The sequence below is a fragment of the Gorilla gorilla genome, chromosome 3 (assembly GCF_029281585.2).
Source record: "Gorilla gorilla gorilla isolate KB3781 chromosome 3, NHGRI_mGorGor1-v2.1_pri, whole genome shotgun sequence".
NCBI lineage: Eukaryota > Metazoa > Chordata > Mammalia > Primates > Hominidae > Gorilla > Gorilla gorilla.
In genome coordinates this window covers 190,642,961-190,667,082 of record NC_073227.2, presented here as the reverse complement: position 1 = coordinate 190,667,082, position 24,122 = coordinate 190,642,961, and the positions used below count along the sequence as shown (strand labels likewise).

Genomic DNA, 24,122 nt, shown 5'->3' with positions numbered 1-24,122 from the left:
GCATTTTCTCTTCTTACAACACTTTTTCTCACGGATAAATGTCCCTCTCTAACTTTCTGTAGGTTTCTGCTCAAATGCTTCCTTATCCCTGAGGCTTTCCCTGATCACCCTCTATAAAAATGGGGTAGGTGCACACACCTTCACTTTTTGTACATTACAAAAACTATAACAATGAGGATTCTTGACTGATTTTGTATATTCGTAACAGTGTGCAGCACATAAAAATCATTTTTTAAAATTGCTGAACTAATCCATATTTATCACCATCTGACATACTCTAGATTTCTCTTCCTGCTGGAATGAAAACTTCAAGAACATAGAATAGCGCCTGGCGCCCAGCAATTGCTCAGTAAATACTCAGTGAATATAAATGATCTACTCTGAACTTTTAGTGTGTTCCTTTTTACTAAAAGCTTAATAGTAAAAGACCACATCTTAATCAAAGGCTGTTACTTACCACCCTCTTCTGGCAGTTCTATTAGCAAATGTCCAAGGTGATTTTTTAAAGACATGTAAATAAATCATTTTACCTCTTTTCATGCAAATAGCGTAATTTTTCTTGCAAAAAAGAAAATCACTTTTGAAAGCGAGCTGAAATGAAATCAGTTTTCTGTGGACCTGCAGCTTTCACTGACAAATGGGGCGCTAAACCATTGCTGGTGGTATGAACATCCTGCTGTCAATCCAGCATCTATCTACTCTTCTATTGCTCCTTGCTTGCAAAGTGTAGAAATGCTTTGTAACCTGAGAGAAGCATTATAATTATTACCTTTTTGGGGCTCCCTGTGCCAGGCATATCGGCCTACACTGCATAGGGCAGCAGTGAAGAGGGAGGACTGTTACAGATATAATTAAAGGCCAAACCACACATTGTCATATAGATTTTAATAGATTTTCTGATTAACCCATCACAGTAATCATTTTTACTGTAATGATATGCAGCTTTACTACACTAGTATAAATAAAAACAGATAAATACAGCTCTAGGCAACATTACAGATTAACTAAGCATTCTTCGTGAACCAAAACTGAAAACAATTAAGAAGAAGAGATGCTGACACCCTTGCCCATTCTCATCATACCTTCTCAAAAAGGGTATTCAAACAAGGCGCTACACTTATTATATTGGTAAATTAATTTGCCAATTAGCCAGGCACAACAATTTCATGGTCTCCACTATTTCATTATTTTGGTTGAAAAGGAGACACACTTCAATGTATGCAAAAGAAAAATGGAACAGATAACACCAAAGAAAACCACTAAATGCATTAAAAATACGGCACTTTTCCTGTATTTTAGCAGTAAGATACGCTAGGGATAGAAATATACCAAAAAACAAAATTAATGCTTTAATTAATATCCACCCTGAAATGTCAGTCTCTGAAGCAAGATGGGCAATGAAAGGAGGAGCAGAAATAAAAAAGGGAAATATGATAAAATAAACTCCATGTGAAGTTTTACGAAGCTATCTGCAAAGAAACCCATTTGTCCTTTGAAGGCTATTAACTCAGGACAATTAAGTTATCCAGCAGCCATGCTGAGGAGTTCATAGTCTAGCAATACCTTGCACACAGGCAAATACACTTAAGACAAGTTGGAGATATACAGAACTATCATTTAGAAATGATTTTACTCTGGATGGCCCAAAAAACTTTGAAAGGGCTATGAAGAAAACTTGAAGTCTGTCAAAGGAGAGAAGTAATAAGGAATAATTTTAGGCAGATAGCACAGCTAAGAATGTTTCCCAAAATCCCGAAAATTTTGCTCAACTTTCAATCCTCATTCTTATATGGCTTCATGATCTTATAAGTCTTCAGGATCTTACAGATCTTAATAGGTATATTATAATTAAGAACTAGGAAGTGAAGAATCACTTTCAAAATGTAAAAACAGCTCATTGCCAGTTGTGTTTCAGAAAATGTCTGTCTGGGCCAGGCGCAGTGGCCCACGCCTGTAATTCCACCAATTTGGGAGGCTCACGCAGGCAGATTGCTTGAGCTGAGGAGTTGAGACCAGCCTGGGCAGCATGGCAAAACCCCATCTCTACTAAAAATACAAAAAAATTAGCTGGGCATGGTGGCGTGTGCCCGTAGTGCCAGCTACTTGGGTGGCTGAGGCGGGAGTATCACTTGAGCCCAGGTGGTCAACGCTGCAGTGAGCCAAGACCATGCCCCACTGCACTCCAGCCAAAAAAAAAGAAAATGTCTGTTTGCAAAAATTTCATTTTCCTATCAAAAATGCATAATTACAGAATATTTAGGCCAGTCTTTTGAGTAAACTGCCTTTGCCAATTGTGAATTAAGACTGTGATTAAAACAGACAATTCCAGAAACAAAAATCCCAAATATAATCCAGTGCATTTTATTTCCTGCAAAAAATGTTCAAACCATCATTGCCCACTTCAAATATGGATGTAATCTAGCCCGAGATTCAAAGGTTATTTTCAGATTAAAATTTTAACTGCTATCTTTGCAATTCTATTGTTTTCAAATTTTTTGATTTTTTTTTAAGAAGGTAAACACTAACTTTCGGTTTTATTCTCCAAAGTAATGTAGTTTTTCAACTTTCCAGTTAATGTAGTTTTTCAACTTTCCAGTTAATGGGTCAAAATGGACAGGTCAGAAGACATAATCCAGAGGATGGCAGTGAAAGATCAGAGAAAGGTTTATGTACACACTGGATCACAGAGAGAGAACCACAACCTTTTTTTAAACCTTTGTTCCCACTGTAAACTTTGTTCATATCTCTGTATTTGTAAGTCTGAATTATTCTATAAAAATCACATTAAAAAGGTAAAATTACTTAAGTGCAATATTAACTGATCTGTATTTTATAAATTTTAATCCATAAAAATATAAATAAGAATGGTAAATTTTTAAGAAAAAAAATATACATTTAGTGCAAGTTATGAATTACATTTCTTCTTCAGTGTCAGCCATGATATATCTTGAGAAAAGAAAAGAATGACTGATCTAATTTCAATTTTAAAAATTCCAGTGTTTTAACATGCAATTAATACCAGATACAGCTAATCAGAATACTTCCTTCTCTTTACTGTCAAAGCAGCAGCATTTTGTTTAATTATGCTGAACAGCACTTGTATATCATAGTAGTAGTTTTAGAAATAGAAAATTTGCATAAGACCAGGTCACATTATCCATAAAGTCTGAGAGGAAAACAAAAAAGAAAACTTTATCCTTTAAAACCAAGCTTCATTGTTTTCGGTTTTGAGCCACACGGCACACAATGAGAGATTTCGTTCTCGCTTCCTTCGAGATTTTACCTGTTTGATCAGCCTTTGTTGTGGTGCATGTGTACTGTTCCAAGCATTTAGTGATGGTACAAACTACATGGTTAATGGCACAAGAAACACTCCCTTCTTGTGATGAAACCTCAGTAAAATCACAGTACATCTCAATATGAGAAAGGACTGCTTCAAAAGGATACACCGATTTAAAGAGGCTTTGTTACAGCTCAGGAGAGAGAGAGAGAGAGAGAGAGAAATAAAGGCTCTTCTGGAATGTAGAAAGGTAATGCTTAACTATACAATTCATGAATTAAACAGAACAGTTTTGATTAAAAAAAAGGGCAAGACCTTGCAGTTTTATAGATGGCTCAATTCAAAGTAATCCCTCTAGAAATAGGGACTGATAATGTGTCTTTGCAATGTTGGAGCAACAGGCCAGGTGCTCGAGGACTCTGCTGTCATCTCCGTTGAGGCGCAAGCCTGCACTATCAGGCACATCCTCAGCTGAATGCATCCAGTGCAGAACAATAGGAGTTGATACGCTGCTTTCTGTTAGACGGGAAATACCTCACTCCTTTCCTTCTCTCTCCTTTCCCTCCCCAAACAACTCCTCCATTCCACCAGCATTATTTGCAAACCACGTTGCAAAAACCCGGCTTTTATATTTCCTTTCTTTTTTTGTAAAGGAGGAAAAAAAAGTAGACGACTCCCTCAGGTTAAAGAGTTGTGCTATTCAACAAATAAACTTCCTCTTCCATTTCTTCTCTCTCCTCATCTGTGAGATTCAGTTGAACATTATTGAAGCGGGGTCTTGGTTTGCCGTCTGGGCCATATGCCGGAGGATATCTTTTTTTGTTATAATGCCAAGGAGGCGCCTGAAAGGAATAAACAGAAGACTCCTATGAAATAAAAGGGAAAATAAAAGGAGAAGCTAAATCTATAGCTAAATCCTTTTTGTTGACAGGAATAGAGCAAAGCAAGCAGCTTGATTTTGTATTTCCAAAAAGTATTTTATTGGTAAAGATATTAAAATTATCCAGCAACCATCCTTTGGTATAAAAAGTTACTATGGTCACTAACAGTATGACAGCCTTTCCACCGAGAGTCTGAGGACTGCATGCCTCAATGAAGCAGAGCTATTTTGATTAATGTATGCCAACAAAAAAGTAACAAAAACTGGATGGATGTATGACTAGGAAATGATACTGATCCCATTTGAGAAGGAAAATTGATTTCCATCACATGAAGAGAGCAGTAAAATGATGACCAAATCCTCTCAATACTTTCTCTTTTTCATTTATTTATTTATTTGTTTTTTGAGACAGAGTCTCGCTCTGTAGCCCAGGCTGGAGTGCGGTGACACGATCTCAGCTCACTGCAACCTCCGCCTCCTGGGTCCCGGTTCAAGCAATTCTCCTGCCTCAGCTTCCCAAGTAGCTGGGATTACAGGCATGTGTCACCATGCCCCAATTATTTTCAGTAGAGACAGGGTTTCACCATGTTGGCCAGACTGGGCTTCAACTCCTGACCTTGTGATCCACCCATCCCGGCCTCCCAAAGTGCTGGGATTACAGGCGTGAGCCACTGCGCCCGGCCACTTTCCCTTTTTTAACCAAAATTAACGAATTTTTCAAAGATAATTTAAGGATTGCCCACTTGTATCAGAATCTTCATGAAAGCACATACTATTAAGATAAAATGCATATAAAATGGTCAGCACAGAACGTCAATCCCAAACATCAGAGCCCCAAGAACAAATCTATAAAAGAATCCAAGTTTCTAGGACACTTATCAATGTTTTCCTGTTTTTGATTTAGGCCAGGAAAGTTAAGATACAGTGCTTTTATGAAAGTCTTAGTTGTTAATGCTTACATTAAAAGATAGGTGAAAAATCAGAAGGCAGTCCTAAAAGATTATTATAGGTGAAGCAGAAAGCAGAATGAATGAGTAGCTACGATAATATTCTGGTTAGTAGTTTTTTAAAAAAGGATGCATGAAACACTTGTGAAATATTAGCATACAACAGGAATACATAATCAGTTGTGCACTTAAGCAAACTGGGACAGGTTTCATACAGGTATGACAATTGCAGGGCAAAATAATTTCAGGCATTAATTGCTAAAGCCAGACATTTTTTATGTTATGCAGTAAGATAATTCAAATTTGTAGTCATGAAACCACTAGGACATAAAGCCAGTTAAAATGAATGCATTTGACTCTAAAAGCTGCTTATAGCGTTCTAGAAACATCATACAAAAGGGGCACACACATAATCTAGGTACAATTCACTAATGAGATGGCAGGACACACACTGTGACTTTGAAGATATGCAGGGTATAGCAGAAAAAGAACTAATGCTATGATCACAAATAATATACACATTACACTCTAGTTAGTGTGCCCATTAAAAAATCCATTTAACTGTAAGCAGTTCTAATTGCTAAGCTCCTTTAAAATCCTTTAGGAGATTAGATTTACCATAAGACTACCACAAGATCAGGAAACATTAAAAAAAAAAAAAAAAGGGCTTGCGGGGATGGGTCAGACATTTTTAACCAGTCAGGTGTCTTCTGAGACCGGTGTATCCACTGAGGCAGACAGATTTGCCATATTCACTTTAAGAATGTCCAATAATATTCACTTATTCCACTACCAAACTGTTTACAGTTCTGAAATTGTAATGAATGATTTGATGAGAGATGTTAACTTTTGCTTACTTTCTATAAATGGGATTTTACACATATCTAAATTTATCTTACAGACACATTTTATCAGATACAAATGTAATTGGCAGCATAGTAGGGTATTTTTGTTCAGCAGATATCTGGGAAAGACAGAACTCAACAGTTCACAAGTTTCATGCTTCCTGACTTCTAAGGTGTCTAATGAGGAGATCTGATATATCTAATCACCAAGGGTTCGACGTGCTGCTTTAGTTGCTCGAGATGCTCTAATATGTTCTTCTTTGTGATGATCCCCAAGACAATCCTGAAACAGATTATTATGCTAATAACTGTGTGAGAAATTAAATTAAAAGAGGTTCCAATCATAATGATAAAGAATGAGAGAAAAAATAAAAACATGAACCATAAGAATGAGTCTCATGAACTTTAGAAAATAAAAACAAAAATGATTTAAAGTTCCAGGTTCCTTTTGCATAAATTCTACTGACTTTCAAAAGTGACACAATACTAATCTTCAATACTGGTGGGTTATTTTTCTTTTTAAAGTAAAAATAATAATTATGAAAGTTTGGAATGAAGATGACTACAAAGCAAAGTACAAAAGAAACTTAATATTGATACATAGCTACAGACCTCTGATATGTAGAGTTTCATTTACAATGTTCTTTCCTCAGAGGAAAATATTTTTCTAATTTCTACGATGTCACAACACAGCAGTTATCATCTGAATCTACCTTGGTGAAAAGGTAGCAAAAGGCTGTGAGGAGACTTAAAAACTCCCGTGGATTTTACTATAATTTCAAATTAAAATTAAAGGCAATGTTCACTAAATAAATAATGCTGACCAAAAGAAACACTCCCTAATGTTCAGGAGCTGTGACTGCCACTTCTTAAAGTAAGCTAATAAAATGTATTTATGATTAGGGATTAAAAGGACTTTCACTTTGTGCATTTTTTTCTAAATAACAATTGTTTCTCATTTAGCATGTCACTGTTATCACATCAAGCAAAGTGATGGACATAAATTCTCATAATGAGGATACATGAAAATAATTAGATTGCTAATTAAAACTATGGTTACTGGTTTTATAATGGAAATTAATGTGGCAATATAAACAGTGAAAATAAAAAAACCTTAAAAAAACTTTAATCTTTAAATTCTGGAAGCCCATCCAAAATACCCTTCAGGATGACTGGACATTTCCTTGATGATCTCATTAAGTCAACCTCCCTGTTAAACTGCCTTTGAACATTCAGACTTGAAGGATGTCACTAGGAGACTTCAAAGCAGCCTGTTCCTATAGCTATGTCCAGGTGTAAAATAGTTACTTAGCTTCATGGCTGGGATGGGAGGTGGGGGGGAGCAGGAGGATAGAGAATGGGAATGACAGAAATGGGTTCTCTGCTCATGTTTTCTCATTATTATGTTAAAAATAATGTATCGATCCTTAAAAGTTCTCAGAGCATGGGAGCAACTTCCCCCTCCAAAAAAGCTCAGAAAATGCACTATATATAATGAACATTCACTCATTCAATAGATGTTCTTCATTGACTAAACATTTGAGATTTCTTTTTTTTAAGCCATCAATTCATTTGATTTTATTGTTGTAGTCAGGAAATGTGAAAATCTTGGCAATTAATTAAATATAATACCAATTGAATTCTTACTCATGCTTTTCTATCCAATTATACAGAATGATTAATTTCAGTTAGTATCATCTATATTGGTAAACTCTGCCAAATCACAAAATATACTGTAAGGAAGGTTACAAATGTATAACGACCCAGTGGCAAATTTAGAATTTTACACAGTAATCTCTGTATTTATAAAGTAAAAACCCTAAAAGATGGAGAAACACACATTAATGGAGAAGAGCGATCTGAGCATAATAAGGTCAGAGTGCTGCTTTAGTAATTTTACAGAGTGGAATGAAAATCAACGCAAAATGTGGCTCATATAAAACATTATTTGCTGTTTCCTTTTGGGCCAAAAACTAATGATGTAAGAGTTAACAGGGCATAACCCAGCATTTCCAAAGCATGTTCCAAGAAACACCAGTTCCCATGAGTTCTTCTATATCCTTCCCTGCAACCCAAAAATAGTTGCATTTTCAAACAAGTCTGGAAAACCATGTATGCTATTACCCATCCCCTCATCTGGGAATCAAAGAATATCAACATATTATAAGTTCTGAGGAGTTCCATAGTAAAGAAATCTCCATTGTATTTAATCCAATACTTTCCAAACTTAGACAGTCACAAAATATTTTTTTCTGAGTCACTCCTATTAACATCCTGCTAATCCACCAAGATTAACTGATTTTGAAAAATTCTGCAGTTAAAATATAAAGTGCAGAAAACCAATAGCTAATTGAAATTTTTATAATTTACAAACATCTTTCCCTTTCATCTATTCTTTTTCTCCTTGCACCTAAGGTTCCAGATTTGTTATCTCTCTTCCTCCAAATAACTATTTTCCACTTCTAAAAATGCAGTATGAACTACACATCAATGATAGCTATGCAGAACTTCATGGTCTCCTTTAAAAACCAGAAGATATCATTTCTTTTCTGGGTTTTAAATAATTTAAGTGAGAAAAAAAACACCCAACTTCCTAATACACTTCAAACAAAACAAAAAGTCCCATGAGCCACTTCCCTAAATGATCTCTTTTCTTCCCATATATGTATCAATTTATTTTCCTTGACAGACAGAAATAAGGAAAATATGATGAAAGCAATTAAATATATTCCCTTAGAAGAAAGTCCAACCCCTTTTTTCATATGAACAGGCAGGACCAGACAAAATTTTAATTAGCTATCCACCCCTCGCTCTATACACTTCGTTATTTTTACACTTTCTTTTAAATATTTTCCTTTCTAATATCTATGCTGCCAAATACCTGGGAATTAATCAACAAACTGAAATATGAAAATTAATCCCTAACAGTTCTGTGTTCATAGTTAACCATAACTCAATAGAATAACATTTATATTTGTCAGTACACAAAAGAAAAAGCCATGCCAGGAACAGAAAACAACTTGAAGCAAATAATAGTTTGTAACAACTCAGCTTAGGTTCCAGTTGAGCCATTTAACAAATAAAAGGGCTCAAGGACTAGCAAAGCTTTATGAAAAGTTGCCCCATTTAACTAGTACTGAGTTTTTAAACTTAATGAAGTCAGTGCCATCATTTAATCAAACAATATTACACAAAGACAAATAGTAACAATAATAACTTATGAATACATCTCTTCTCCAATCAGTATCTAAATTATTAGAATTTAATAATTCTAAACTCCCTGCCTTTAAGGGCTTTATCTCTTTAATGGTTTATTTCATATTCCTAAAGAGTTATTTTAATTAGCGCAGTGAAAAACACTAACATAGATCTAATTCTCTAGTTTCATATTTCTATTCTTGACTCAATCTAATATATTGGCCAAGAAAATGTTTTAGTAGTTTAAGAAATCACAAAGAAAGAGGATTTCTATCAGTCACTTACAGTGCAAAATAGTAGCAAGAGGCTGGGTTTTAAAGTAGGAAAGACAGTCTGATTCCTTGAACCATGACTTGTTCACCACATGACTCTGGGCAAATTATTAAAGCTTCTTGAGCTTTAATTACTACATCTGTAAAGTAGGGATATAACTACCTACTTTGCAGAGGTCCTGCAAAGTTAAATGAGAAAATATGAAGGTGTTCAATAAACAAATTTCCTTCCTTTCTGTTCTTTTTCTCTCTTTTCTCTGGACAGGAGTCATGTATTCTGTCACCAATGTGTTTTCTACAACATGTTAAAAAAAAAAAACAACAAAAAACTGCTATGATTCTCTGTTTAGAATTTCCACCAGCTTTACGCTATTCAGGATTAGCCATCCAGTTTATGCATAATCCAAGAATACCCTCTGTTTTTTGGTATTTGCCTTCAGATAAAACAACATTCTTAAGTTCAACAAGAAAGAATACATAGTGGAAATGAAGGGTCCTAAAGAAAGAAGTGTGGAGAAACAGATCCCAGGTCCAGGAAAAGAGAGCAGTGGTGACGAAGTAGTGTATTTGCTAAATCAATTCTGTGCATTAAGGTCTCCACAACCCCTGTGACATCTGTTTCTTTTCTATATTCCTGTCAATGGAGAAACACTGGCAGTTCATGTGTAAAAGGTGGAAAAATAAATTATCAATGTATACATTTTAAATACATGAGTATTTATTTGTCCTTAGCAGTTATATAAACATAAAAGATTTGTGTATAGAGAAAGGTAGACAAAAGGAAACAAAGCATTTGTTAAAGGAGATTTTTAGCTCATTTACAAATTTCATTTAAGTATATATTCTTTCCTTCATTACACGATAAATCAAATATTGGCTGAAAGAGTAAATAGCAAAATATCTAGAAACTTATTATTGTACTAGAAATTTATATACTAAAAATGAAACATTTACAAAAATAAAACAGGTTTTTGCAGTGCTCCATGCAGGTTAGGTCCACTCTTCCCTAGGAAAAGAAGCACTCTAAGCTCAAAATGCTTTCATGCTGGAGATCTTTCAGCACCTCTTTTCCAACTTTGAGGTATTATTTACAAATGTCACTATTTGGCAAAGAGCAGGCAGATGACATCTTTCTTATTCCTTAGTAAATGTGAAATTTGATTGACTGATCCTATATTTGTGACTATACCATAGGACAGACTTTCCCACCTGGGAGCTGACTCACATGCTCCCCTAATAACTATATAGATTCCACTAAAAAGGATCCTATATTCTAGCAAGTGAACTGATTCCTGTGGTACCAGACTTACCCATTGTGAGTTACAAGGCACTGCCTCAGTCCCAGCTTTCGGAAAATATCCACCACAATCTCCATTGGGGTGTGGTCTGTCACTGTAAAAGGGCTCATGTCAAGAATGCTTCGAAGCTTCAAAGGCCGAGGACTTTCTGCTGGAAGAGATGGGGTGTGCTGTGCAAAACACACCCGAGAACTGCCAACGATACCTTCTTGTTTTTTCCTGGCACTTTCTGAAAAGAGAGAGAAGAGACCAACACTTTTAAACTGATAGATTTTTAAGTAGGCAACCTGTTTATTCAGAGATAAAAAAAAATTAATGTATTCTATGACTTCTGATCCCTTCATTTTTTCCTGTCTTCTCCTTAACCAAGAAAGGAGTCAACTGAAAAGCCATTTAGCAATTGTTTATATTTGATTGAATTAGAAGTCAACAATAATATATCATCTTCATGGAAAGAAATTATTTTTTGGTAAAGTTATATCATTGTACAATTTTCTTTACTGAAGCTGTTTTCTAACTTGGGGGCTAAGGAAGTGGGTTTGGAATATGGGATTTTAAAACCTGCACACATTCTGAGCGCAGTTTATTATAGGAATCCATTATCAAATGAAACCTGCCTCTGCTGAATGTTACTTATTCTGCACTGGAGGTGGCACTAAAGAGAGTTTCATTCTTGCTTTGACTATGCTGTGTCCTCCATCCCTATGAATTAGCTGGTTCTTTTTCTTTTCTCATGTTAGAGTATAATTTTCTAGAAATGTCATGAACATTACAGATGAGATGAAAGTACAATTATGCTCATAATGCACACAGACTCATATTGGGGGGTTGTTTTCTTCATAAAGGCTTTGTTAATTTCTCCTCTCCAGTGTGCTCTGCTTCAAGTTCTTCTGTCCTGCTGCCTACTTCCACTCCACTGTTGAAAGAACTAAAAAAAAAATCTGAATGAAACTGCTGATAAAAAAAAAATGCTAGACAAGAAGTGGCAAAGATGGAGAAAAGTTCAGAGATCACACAAGACGGAGAAGGAAACTCAATGGAGAGAATCTGAAAATAAAATAGTCATTCAGCTTTATGTTTCTACTTTGAGTTAGTATTAAAACTGAGTATATACAGATATGATATTTGTTATAGTGAAAATATTTTGGCCAGCCATGGTGGCTCAGGCTTGTAATCCTAACACTTTGGGAGGCCGAGGCAGGAGTATCACATGAGCCCTAAAGTTCAAGACCACCCTGGGCAACATAGGGAAACCTTGTTTCTACAAAAAAAAAAAAAAAAAAAAAATTGGCCAAGCATGATGGTGGTCCCAACTAATTGGGAGGCTGAGGTGGAAAGATCACTTGAGCCTGGAAGGTCAGGGCTGCAGTCAGCCATGATCATACCACCGCACTCCAGCCTGGGTGACAAAGCAAGACTCTGTCACAAAAAGAAAAAAATATATGTATTTTGAATACAAATTTTACTACAAAAACATTTAAGCCATAATAAGCATCAGTCCTAAATTGAGAAGCAGATATTACTGCAAACACTGCACTGCTTTTTACTCCTTCTGAACACTACAGCCTTCTTAACTATGTTCTAACACATTTGAGTAGGAGGGCACTAAGTAAAGCCCCAGCAACTAGTACTTACTCAACCACCTTAAAAGCATGATCAGGCCAGGCGCAGTGGCTCACGTCTGTAATCCCAGCACTTTGGGAGGCCAAGGTGGGCAGATCAACTGAGGTCAGGAGTTCGAGACCAGCCTGGCCAACGTGGTGAAACCCTGTCTCTACTAAAAATACAAAATTAGCCGGCACAGTGGCACATGCCTGTAATCCCAGCTGAGGCAGGAGAATCGCTTTGAACCCGGGAGGTGGAGGTTGCAGTGAGCCGAGGCCACGCCATTGCACTCCAGCCCAGGCAACAAGAGTGAAACTCTGTCTCAAAAATAAAAAAAGCATGATCATGGCATAGAAAAGAAGTCCATTAGCAATTGACATAAATGATTTTTGAAAAATACCCATTAAGTTGCTTTTAGCTCATAACAATCTAACAACTGAATGGTGTCTGACAACTGAATAGTGGAGTGTAAAAACTACTAGAAGTATCATTAATGGATTCACAAAATAAAAAGATGTAAAGTGTGACATCAATAGTATAAAATGTGGACGGGGGAGTAAAACTCTGTAGTTTTTGTAAGCAATTGAAGTTAAGTTGTTATAAGAAATATATAGTCAAATTCATAACGCTCTAAAACTGCAATAGGGTTTGTAAATCATTTCTAACTCTAGTATAAAAGTTGAAAGACAAAAGAATTAAAAATAACTACAGCAGGCCAGGTACAGTGGCACACGTCTCTAATCCCATCTGCTCCAGAGGCTGAGGAGGGGATTGCTGAAGCCCAGGAGTTCAAGTCTACCCTGGGCAACATAGAAGACCTCATCTCTAAAACAGTAATAACTATAGCTAAAATAATTCGTTAATAGATATACAAAATAAAAAGACATGAAGTGTGACATTAAATAGAATAACATTCTGAATTAAAACTAACCCCAATTATCAATCTTAAACACCGACAAAATAACAAACACTGTATCAATGAAATTATACTGATTGTTTAAACATTTAATGACAAAATATGTAATTTTAGAAATTTTTAAAAAATTATTTAATGGAATGTTTCTCTTATATACAAAGTACCAGAAGTGAACATTCAATCTCTTTGACTTAAATTTGTCATTTAAAAAAATAACACTTTTCGCCAGGTGTGGTGGCTCACACTTGTAATACCAGCACTTCAGGAGGCTGAGGCAGGTGGATCGTTTGAGCCCAGGAGCTTGAAACCAGCCTGGGCAACATGGCAAAACCTTGACTATACAAGAAATACAAAAATTAGCCAGTCATGGTGGCGCATGCCTGTAGTCCTAGCTAATTAGGAGAGTGAAGTGGGAGGATCACCGGATGCCAGGGAAGTCGAGGATCTAGTAAGCCAAGATCGTGCCACTACATTCCAGCCTGAGAAACAGGGTGAGATGCTGTCTCAAAAAAATAAGTCACTTTTATTCTTTCATTTCATTTGGAAATTGCTAAGGAGAGGGATTTTAGATATTCTCCCCACACACGCAAAAAATCTGAGTTAATTAGCCTGATTTAACCATTCCACAATATATACATCACATAAACATACATACAATTTTTATCAATTAAAAATAAATAAAATTTAAAAAACAAGTATTACTTTTACATAAATACAGTTTTTGTTTGTTTGTTTTACAGACAGGGTCCCAGGGATCCTCCTGCATCAGCGTTCCCAGTAGCTAGGACTACAGGTGGCACCACCACACCCAGCCAATTTTTTTTTTTTGGTAGAGACAAAGGTCTTGCTATGTTACCCAAGCTGGTCTTGATCTCCTGGTGCCAAACAAACCTCCCACCCTGGCCTCCCATTTAAAAATATTTTTGATGCTACTCATTCAAGGGCCTTTGAAATAAGGAACATTACAATTTTCATTTTCTTCATTTTTTAAAAAATACTTTTAGTGCTATTCATTCAAGGGCCTCTGAAACAGAGAACAACATTACAGTTTTCATTTGCTGATATAATTCAGGCTTTTTTTTTTTTTTTGAGACAGGGTTTTGCTCTTCGCCCAGGCTGGAGTGCAGTGGTGGGGCTTACTGCAATCTCCACCTCCCAGGTTCAAGTGATTCTCCTGCCTCAGCCTCCCAAGTAGCTGGAATTATAGGCATGCGTCGCCACACCCATGTATTTTTTTGTATTTTAGTAGAGGCGGGATTTCACCACATTGGCCAGGCTGGTCTCAAACTCCTGGCCTCAAGTGATCCACCTGCTTCAGCTTCCCAAAGTGCTGGGATTATAGGCATGAGCCACCACGCCCAGCCTCAGACTTTTTTTTTTTTTTTAAAGTCTCAGCATTCCTGTTGAAATGGCCCTAATCTGAGACATCTCATTTGGATTTAATATTTTACAACATTCTGCTTTAGTATGAAACAGGAGAATCTATCTAGTTTAGCATATGTCAACCATCTTATTTTATGAGACAGCATGGAAATTTTTTCATCCTTCAATAAAGTATTTATCATTATATATATCAATTATATGTATTATATGATGTAACTATATATAACACATACATTTTTAATTTATATACAGATCTGTACACTAGGTTTTCTATATATATAATGTAATTATGTTAATATTTATATAATTATAAATTAACATTTATGTATATAATTTTCATATATAGATATGTATTTTTTATAGAGGATATAGAAATATATATCTCTCCCATATAAAAGTTACATATATAAACATATATATGTAATTTTAAATTTATATATATATATAAAACCTAATATACAGGTCTGTTTTTCCCAGTTAAAAATTTAAAACTTTACAAAAACATACACGGTAAAACATTTAAGGTGTGCTTAAAAAGTCATGTGACTAACATTTCTGATGACATGGCTTGGCACCTCACCTACAGAAAGTACCCTCATTCCCTTAAACCAACATTATGTCCTATCTCAATATTCTCTCTCTCAAGACAGTAACAAAACTTTAAAAAACATCCACACAATCAGTGGGATAATGAATAGTTCTTAATTTCCACACTTTAAAAACATGCCTGGCCTTTTCCCCTTAAATTTCTATGTAAATACCGAAATTCTGACCTCCTTTTTCTTTTCTTTGGCTGGCTACTAGTAAAAACTAGAGAATGGGAATCTTAAACAATGAAATTCTTTTCTGACTAGGTCTAGCCATGGTAATGGCTAAAAAACTAAAATGCTTGAATGGAGCCAAGCATGACAAAATACTTTGTCATCAGCTCTGGCAACTACTATTGTATTAGCTAAGTAAAATTTAGAATGATGGGAATGCTAGGCCTTGAAAAATCCAAAGCTGTAGCCTGTTCCCAAACTGAACAGGGTGTTCTCTGTAGGATCTTTTTTCTTTTCCTTTCTTTTTTCTCTCTCTGCTTAACGGTTCTTACAAATTAAAGAGTTTCCAGTTTGATTTGAGAAACACTCCGCCACATACACTGTCTGGTCTTGTGCCATTCAAATGGCACAAAAATTATTTTTAAATCCTTTTGCAGTGGCCACAGAGGTAAGCTGGAAGGGAGATGATATGCTCACAGGAATGACCTTTCAGACAGGCCAAAGGCTTGACACTTCCATTCAGGGTCTGGTACTAAAAACTGGGGAGTAACAAAGCAATGGCTTGATGTACCTATCCTCAGTCACTTTTTAGGGGTTGGAGGAAGAGATATAAGATTGTGTCAAAAAAATATTAAGTCTTAATGGTCTCCTCATCAATATTGCGGGACTATAAGGTAAAGAGAAAAACAAATTTTAGAGAAACAGAACTATGGAAAGTTTAATTTATCTCCAAGAAATACACTATGGCTAATACCTTTAAACAGTATTTTCAGGAAAGTCTGCATAAAACACAACAGGACTGATACATTATACTTTTTCAACCTGGCATTTGATCGGAAATAAAAATCTCAGTGATTGTCACTTTAAATCAGATATTATAAATTAATATTATAATTCTAACTCCAAAGACTGATAAAGCAAAACAGTGTTATTCTAATATGAAAGAGACTGATGAAGATGAGATTTTCAATAACTTGTATTCCAATAAGCCAACTTTATTAAATACAAGAATGTATTTGGCTGAATGCATTTAGCTAAGGTCTTATATTACATGCTGTTTTGAATAACCAAGATCAACTTATCAAGGCTTATCTGAGTGGGAAAATAATCTGACTCCAATTTCTGGTACAATGCCAGATCAAAAGACAAAACTGTATTTAGCAGAAAACCATCCACTGAAGCATACCTTCCTTTCCTAAAGAACAGAAGATATTAAGGGACATAAAATAACATCCCTTGCCCCCACAAATCCAACCCATTAAATGTTACTGCTTATTGCTTTCCTTTCTTCCAGAAATCCATCTCATATATACATATATATATTTTTGAAAGGGTACCTATTGCAATTGTCAGGTCTCTTCTGAGGGCAAATCCCACTAATCTCTGAGATTCTTTTGACATTATGACAGGAAATCCATTGTAGCTGGTTTCATTAATCATGTTTTCTATATCATCCACTGTCATATTGTCCTGTGTCAGGACAGCTAAGGGAGGATCATTCCTTCGAGGTCTCATAACGTCAGCAGCCAGGGTGGTGTGAGTGAATTCTTCTTTTGCATCCAAGAAAGGGTATCCATTTAATCGGATGTGTGCTTCATAAATGCCTTCCCTGCCAAAGGCATCTCCAACCCATTTACTGGTCATGACTGCAGCCATAAGGGGAACAATATATTCCAAGCCTCCAGTAAGCTCAAAAACAATAACCACCAGGGAGACAGTCATTCTTGTCACACCACCTGAAAAAAGTAAGCACCCACTGGTCAGGAAGGACAGGATCCTCATCATTACATTTTATTAGAATTTTTGCACTAGGCAGTTAAAACTAAATGGCAAATAGAACTCAGTCAGGGAAAAGCATTAGCATCTAAAACTGCTACTCCTCTTTTAGGACAATAATCACTACTTTTAATAAGCTCTAGAGAAATACCAATTTTCTTTGTTTATAACAGAGAAGACTATTAAAATAACATTTTAAAAACCTGTTTATTTCATATTTTAAAAAAATCAAAGCTTACCGACTAAAACAATTTTGCCATTTTGGTTTAGTGCTGTAGCAAAGACATAATTTCACCCTTATAAAAGCTTATTCTAATTATAAAGGAATTTAGTAAAGCACATCATGCTTTGCTACAATTTACAAATTAAACTCATATATGGGTAGAATATTAATATAATAAATTTCTCCTCTAAATTTTTTTCAAAAAGAGTAAAATCCTTTGATGCCTTTGATTTACATTAATGATGCAAGTAATATTCACTCACAGAAAACTATTTGGGCCAGGCACTGTGGCTCATGCCTGTAATCTCAGCACTTTGGGAGGCCAAGGCAGGAAGATCACTTAAGTCAAGGAGTTTGAGACCAGCCTGGGCAATACAGTGAGACCCTGTCTCTACAAAACTAAAAACTAAAAAAAGTAGTCATGCATGGTGGTGTATGTCTGTGGTCCCAGCTACTTGGGAGGCTGAGGTGGGAGGCTCGTTTGGGCGGGGGTTTGAGGCTGCAGTGAGCTGCGTTCACACTGCCTATGGTCCCTTTCTCGGTATTCTCACTGTTATCAACCCAGTCCAAGCCCTCATGACTTTATTCCTTTTTTACTTTGTATTTTTTAGGATTTGGGGTCTCACTCAGTTGCCCAGGCTGGTCTCAAACTCCTGGACCCCCATGATCCTCCCACCTCAGCCTCTCCAGTAGCTGGCATTACACGCATGTGCCATCGTGCCTGGCTATTCCTTAATTATAATACCATTTTATCTTACCTCCTTGACTCCAGGCCCCATTACCACTGTATAAGCCATGTTCCCTTGTTAATCTTTCCTAAGTACTACTTTTACTGTGTTGCTCTTTTGCTCAAAAACCTACCAGGGCTCGTCAGTTCATACTGTATTAAGCTCAAGCTCTTCCTTTTGTTTTTTACCTAAAAATAGCAAGGAGACAGATCCTACCTACTATGTATTACATACCTACCCTATACCAGGCATGTCCTAAGCAGTTTACAAAGACTTGTTTTTAAAACTAGGCACTTATTTTACCAGGCACTATTATAACAGTTTTGCATGCATTTTATCTCATATAATCCTCAAAACAATCCTAGCAGATCACCAGCCGTTATTCCTTTTTATATACAGAAAATTAAAACTTCAAGAAGGAACTTTCTCAAAGTCATCAAACTAAAAATGGCAAAGCCAGGACTGCCATAAATCTGACCAACTTCAAATATAAAATCATCCTGACATTAATCAGGTTTCTTGTCTTTTCATAATCTGTTCCTTCTCACTAATCCAACTTCATTTCCCAAAAGTACCCAAAATGTACTCTCTAGAGTCAATTTCTTCAAAGCCTCATGAATACAAAATTTATTCCCATCCTCGTTCCTTTGTCTTCACATTATAATCTTCAACAAAGTCACCTTTTCCTTAAATTCTGCTAATCTTTTAAATAAAGCTCATGTTCTACTCTTCCGGAAGTACTTCAGCTCTTTCTTCCCCTATATTCCTACCATACTTAGACTCTTTTAACCTTGTATATATTTGTTAGTATTCCTCACTATTGTATTCTCAGTGTTCATCTTGTCTCCTCAGCTTGATTAGAGTTGAGATTGGGTCCATGTTCTTTTTGTATTATTCACTGTATCTAGCACAATGCTAAAAAGAAAGTGGACATTTAATAAATACTTGCTACTTTGGTGAAAATGATTCTGTCCTTTCCTTTTAATTGATATTACATTTTTAAAGATCAATAATCACATAATTTTTATTCACTAAACAAAACTGGTCAAAATGGCAACCATTAATATTATAACCAGAGTGTAGCTGACATTTTAAATATGAAAAGCAATAACCATTTTTTCCTGCCCTAACAGACATTACATAGACTCAAGTATTTAATGTAGGTATTTTGCTTTTCTTCTCATTAAAATGAATAGTTACCTTTTCTCATTTTGTTACAAATATACCTTAGATGATGGAGCATGGGTAAATACATCTTTTACTAAGGCTAACAATAAATCATTTCAGAACCAAAGTAAACCTACTCTGAAACTCTGTTGCAATGCTAATCTCAGGTATTATGCTATAGTTGTTATAGGTAAGCCAAGATCCTTAACAATGAAAGAATCAAAGACCTCTTTGGTCAGGATTCAAATTAAGCTTATGTTGTACTTAGATGGCTTCTGCCATAGTGTATTAAGTTATATTACAATATGCTAATGCCATTAAATTCTTGTATTAACAAATGTTGTAAGACAGAAAACTGGTACTGTATAATACCCTAATAGTGCTACTGTTTCTTATCTGTTAAAATATCTCCTCCCGGCACCCTCCTTTACTCAACCAATCCGCCCACCAATTAAGCAAGAATGTGTCCCACTTTCTCTTGGCTCTCTCAGACTTGCAAACATCCACACACAGGCAGACACAGCCATATTACCTAAGCATGCAGCAGCACCAACCATGGCATAAAGGCCAGGTGTAATGCAATCAGCCCCGACCTCACACCACTCCTTAAAGATAAACCAGTCGTGGTGATAGTAGGCAAGCTGCTCCACCGCAATCCCCACAATCCTTCCTGCGATCGCTCCAATGGCCATGCTGGGGATGAACAAGCCTGATGGAACCTATAATAACAACAGAACTCTTTATGGAGCAGAGATCCTCTACTCACATGCTTGAAACTTACATTCTATGCATTTATTTCTAACACTTTTGATTCTTTTCACATTGTATTACTATAGCAAAATCCTAGTACAAATAAAACTAAAGCAAAATCTTGTACCTTAACAATCCCATGAATTCAGTTACAAAACAAACCACATTCTCTAAGCCAAACAGAAAAAAATTCAAGGGTTATTTCCTTTAGCTCAAGGTAGCTCAAGGGTGCCCTAATGTCAGTCCCTAACAAAATTTTCATTAGTCCATGGTGAAATTAAAAAAAAAAAAAAAAAAAAAGGACAATATGCTGGATACAATATATACTACTTGGGTGACAGTTGCAATAAAATCTTAGACTTCACCATTATAGAATTCATCCACGTAACCAAAACCACTTGTAACCCAAAAGCTATTGAAATTAAAAAATATATATTTTTAAAAGTACAATATGAAGTATTTTTCATAAAACTTAACTGATTCAGTTTTAAGCATTGTCTTTTACTTCAAGATTATGTGATTATGTCCTCCTATATATTTACAAATGACGGAAATGGTAGATGCTATTCATCTTAAGTGGTACAATGTTAAGTGGACAAACTTATCAGAGTTGCCCAATATTTTGACTGATATACAGACATATCTTGTTTTACTATGCTTTGTGTTACTGTGCTTCACACATGTTGCAGTTTTCACAAATTGAGGTTTATGACATCCCTGCATTAAGCTAGTCCATCAGCACTACTTTTCCAACAGCATGTGGTCACTTTGTGTCTCTGTACCATATTTTGCTAATTCTCTCAATACTTTGAAATTTTTCACTATTATTATATGTTACAGTGCTCTGTGATTAATGATCTTTGATGTTCCTGTTACAATTGTTTTACTGCACCATGAACCATGCCCATAGAAGAAAGTGAACTTAATAAGTGTTGTATGTGGTCTGACTGCTCCACTAACTGGCTGTTCCCCTGTCTCTCCCTCTCCTCAGGCTTCCCTATTCCCTCAGACCCAATTATATTGAAATTAGTCCAACTAAGAACCCTACAATGGTCTCTAAGTGTACAACTGAAAGCAGAAGTCACGTCTCTTGGCTGGGCGTGATCCTGCCGACTCAGCCTTGTGAGTAGCTGGGACTACAGGCGTGCACCACCACACCTGGCTTTTTTTTTTTTTTTTTTTTTTTTTTTAGAGATGGGTCTTACTATGTTGCCCAGGTTAGTCTCTAACTCCTGACCTCAAGTGATCCTTCTGCCTTGGCCTCCCAAAGCATGGAGATTACAGGCGTTAGCCACAATACCTGGCCATTTTTAGCTGTTGATATAAAGTGAGAGATGTGACTTTTTTTTGAGAGTAATCAAAGACTTTTTTTTTTAAGTAATCCTTAAATCATGCCAATCTACTCTCTCTGTGCTCTATAAATGGAATAACAAAGCCTGGATAACAGTATATCTGTTTACAGCATGGTTTACTAACTATTTTAAGCCCACTGTTGAGACCTACTGCTCAGACAAAAAGATTCCTTTTAAAACATTACTCATCACTAATAATGCACCTGGTCTTCCAAGAGCTGTGATGGAGATGTACAAGGAGATTCATGTTGTTTTAAAGACTAATTTTGACTTTTAAGTTTTACTGAAGAAAAGCATTTCCTATGGCTACAGCTACCATAGATAGTACTTTTGTTACAGCAGGTAGCTAGTCAGGCATGAGCAGGGCAGGACAGGCATCCTCCCAACCCCACCAGGAATGTCAGGCAACCATCAGGTGATGATGGTGAGACAGCTCTCATGCTCTCTCTCTAAAGTAAAAGTAATAATTGGTTGTAGCCAGCATCAGGGAAAGGCCGTCTTCCAATAGATAGAAACACCTGAAACTAGCGATCTGCAGCTTTCCGATAAGATCCCAGGAGTTGGGTGAGTGGGCTCAAGCACGCACACTTAGAGGCAAAATCGCGGAGTTTATGAATATGACCTCCTAGGGACATTTGGCTGGTAAGCGACAAACACCTCAGGTAAGCATGCATACAACTCCAGTAAATACACTGTGCACACTCCCCTCCCAAGTGCTAGCAGGCCACTGAGCATGTGGGCAACTCACCCCAAAAGAAGAATCAATGGAATAGGGATGCAAGATGCCAGAAGTATGCCAACATATAAAACCCTAAGTCCAAGGCCAAAAGGGGCACTTGTCTTCCAAGATGCCCACTTGGCTCTCTTTCAAGTGTATTTTAATTTCTTTTCATTCCCACTCTAAAGCTTTTTAATAATAAACTTTCACTCCTGCTCTAAAACTTGCCTCAGTCTCTTTTTCTGCCTTATGTCCCTCCGTAGAATTCTTTCCTCTGAGAAGGCAAGAGTTGAGGTTGCTGAAGATCTGTATGGTTCGCCCCTGACAACTTGGAAACCACCCACTGATAACAGCTTCTCTGACTGATCCGGGCAAAATAAATTGAAAACGTTCAAAAAGTAGTCACCATTCTAGATGCCATCCAGAACATTCATGTTTCATGGGAGGAGGTCAAAATATCAATATTAACAGGAGTTTGGAAGAAGTTGATTCCAACTCTCATGAATGACTCTGAGGGGTTCAAGACTTCAGTTGAAGAAGTAACTACAGAGTGGTGGAAATAGCAAGAGAACTAGAATGATAAGTGTAGCCTAAAGATGTGACTGAATTGCTAGAATCTCATTTAAAAAACTTGAATGTATAAGGAGTTACTACTTCTTATGGATGAGCAAAGAAAGTGGTTTCTTGAGGTAGAATCCAGTCCTGGTAAAGATGTTGTGAACATTGTTAAAAGGACAAAAGATTTTGAATTTTCCTTAAACTTAGTTGATAAAGCAGTAGCAGGGTTTGAGAGGATGACTCTAATTTTGAAAAGAAGATCTACTGTAGGTAAAATGGTATCAAACAGCATCACATGCTACAGAGAAATCTTTCATGAAAGGCAGTGTCAATCAATGCGGCAAATTTCACTGTTATCTTATTTTAAGAATTGCTACAGCCAGTCCTACCTCTAGCAACCACCAATATCAAGGCAAGACCCTACAGAAGCAAAACAGATTACAACTCACTGAAGACTCAGATTACTATTAGCATTTTTTAGCAATCAAGTATTTTTAAATTAAAGTATTACTTTTTAAAAAGACATAATGCTATTGTACACATAAGACTACAGCATAGTGTAAACAGAACTTTTATATGCACTAAGAAACTAAGACTTTTATGTGACTTGCTTTATTATGATATTCACTTTATTGTGGTGCTCTGAACTGAACGTATATCTCTCAGGTAAGTCTATTTATATGAATCAATTAAAAAGAGAAAAATATTTATTGATTAAATTTAATAAGGATAATAAATAGGGATAAGAAGCACCATAAGCAAGATCATTTAAAGACTACTGAAAGAGGCCAGGTTCAGTGGCTCACGCCTATAATCCTAGCACTCTGGGAGGCCAAGGCCTCCCAAAGGATCACTTGAGGTCAGGAGTTCCAGACCAGCCTGGCCAACAATGGCAAAACCACATCTCTACTAAAAATACAAAAATTAGCCGGGTGTGATGGCAGGCTAATGTAATCCCAGCTACTTGGGAGGCTGAGGCAGGAGAATCGCTTGAACCTGGGAGGTGGAGGCTGCAGTGAGCCAAGACTGCAACACTGCCCTCTAGTCTGGGCAAAAAGGCGAGATCCTGTCTCAAAAAACAAACAAACTACTGAAAGAGTAATAAACTCCTCTGAATATGAAATGAGCCAAAGACAAAATGATGGCATGTACTCTTGAGTCTATTAGGATCATTAAAAGGATAAACAATAGAAAAAATCAGTGTGTTTTACACTCTCTTGCCAGTTATGATCCTTCAGCCAGAGCTGAGTCAAAGGTGGGACTTAACAAAGGCCTGCCAATTGCCTCCAGCTTCTTGTAGTTCAACTGACTGTGAGAAAGTTGAGATTTACCCAACACTTACTTATTGTAGGAAAAAGAGCTTTAACAGCTCTTTTAACTTGATTCCGTAAGAAAAAAGGTAAAACGTTAAGGCTTTTCTATTACTATTATTATTTTCTTCTTATTATTATTTTTTGAGACAGTG

At 36.3% G+C, this 24,122-nt stretch overlaps 1 protein-coding gene across 6 annotated transcripts in view; it reads right to left on the bottom strand.

Annotated features, from left to right (window-relative positions):
• Positions 1-868: 868 nt before the first annotated feature.
• CLCN3 (chloride voltage-gated channel 3) overlaps positions 869-24,122 on the bottom strand; it is a 102,776-nt gene continuing 79,522 nt past the window's right edge. For 3 of the 6 annotated variants that reach the window (XM_004040614.5, XM_019025471.4, XM_019025472.4), the window contains 5 exons: positions 19,812-19,998; positions 16,723-17,121; positions 10,733-10,949; positions 6,160-6,235; positions 869-4,122 (listed from right to left, as the gene is read on the bottom strand). In XM_004040614.5, the coding sequence (XP_004040662.1) occupies positions 3,964-4,122; positions 6,160-6,235; positions 10,733-10,949; positions 16,723-17,121; positions 19,812-19,998 (1,038 nt within the window). In that variant the 3' untranslated portion in view covers positions 869-3,963. The remainder of the gene's footprint in view (positions 4,123-6,159; positions 6,236-10,732; positions 10,950-16,722; positions 17,122-19,811; positions 19,999-24,122) is intronic. The other 3 variants (XM_055385792.2, XM_004040611.5, XM_004040610.5) reach the window with 1 other exon arrangement.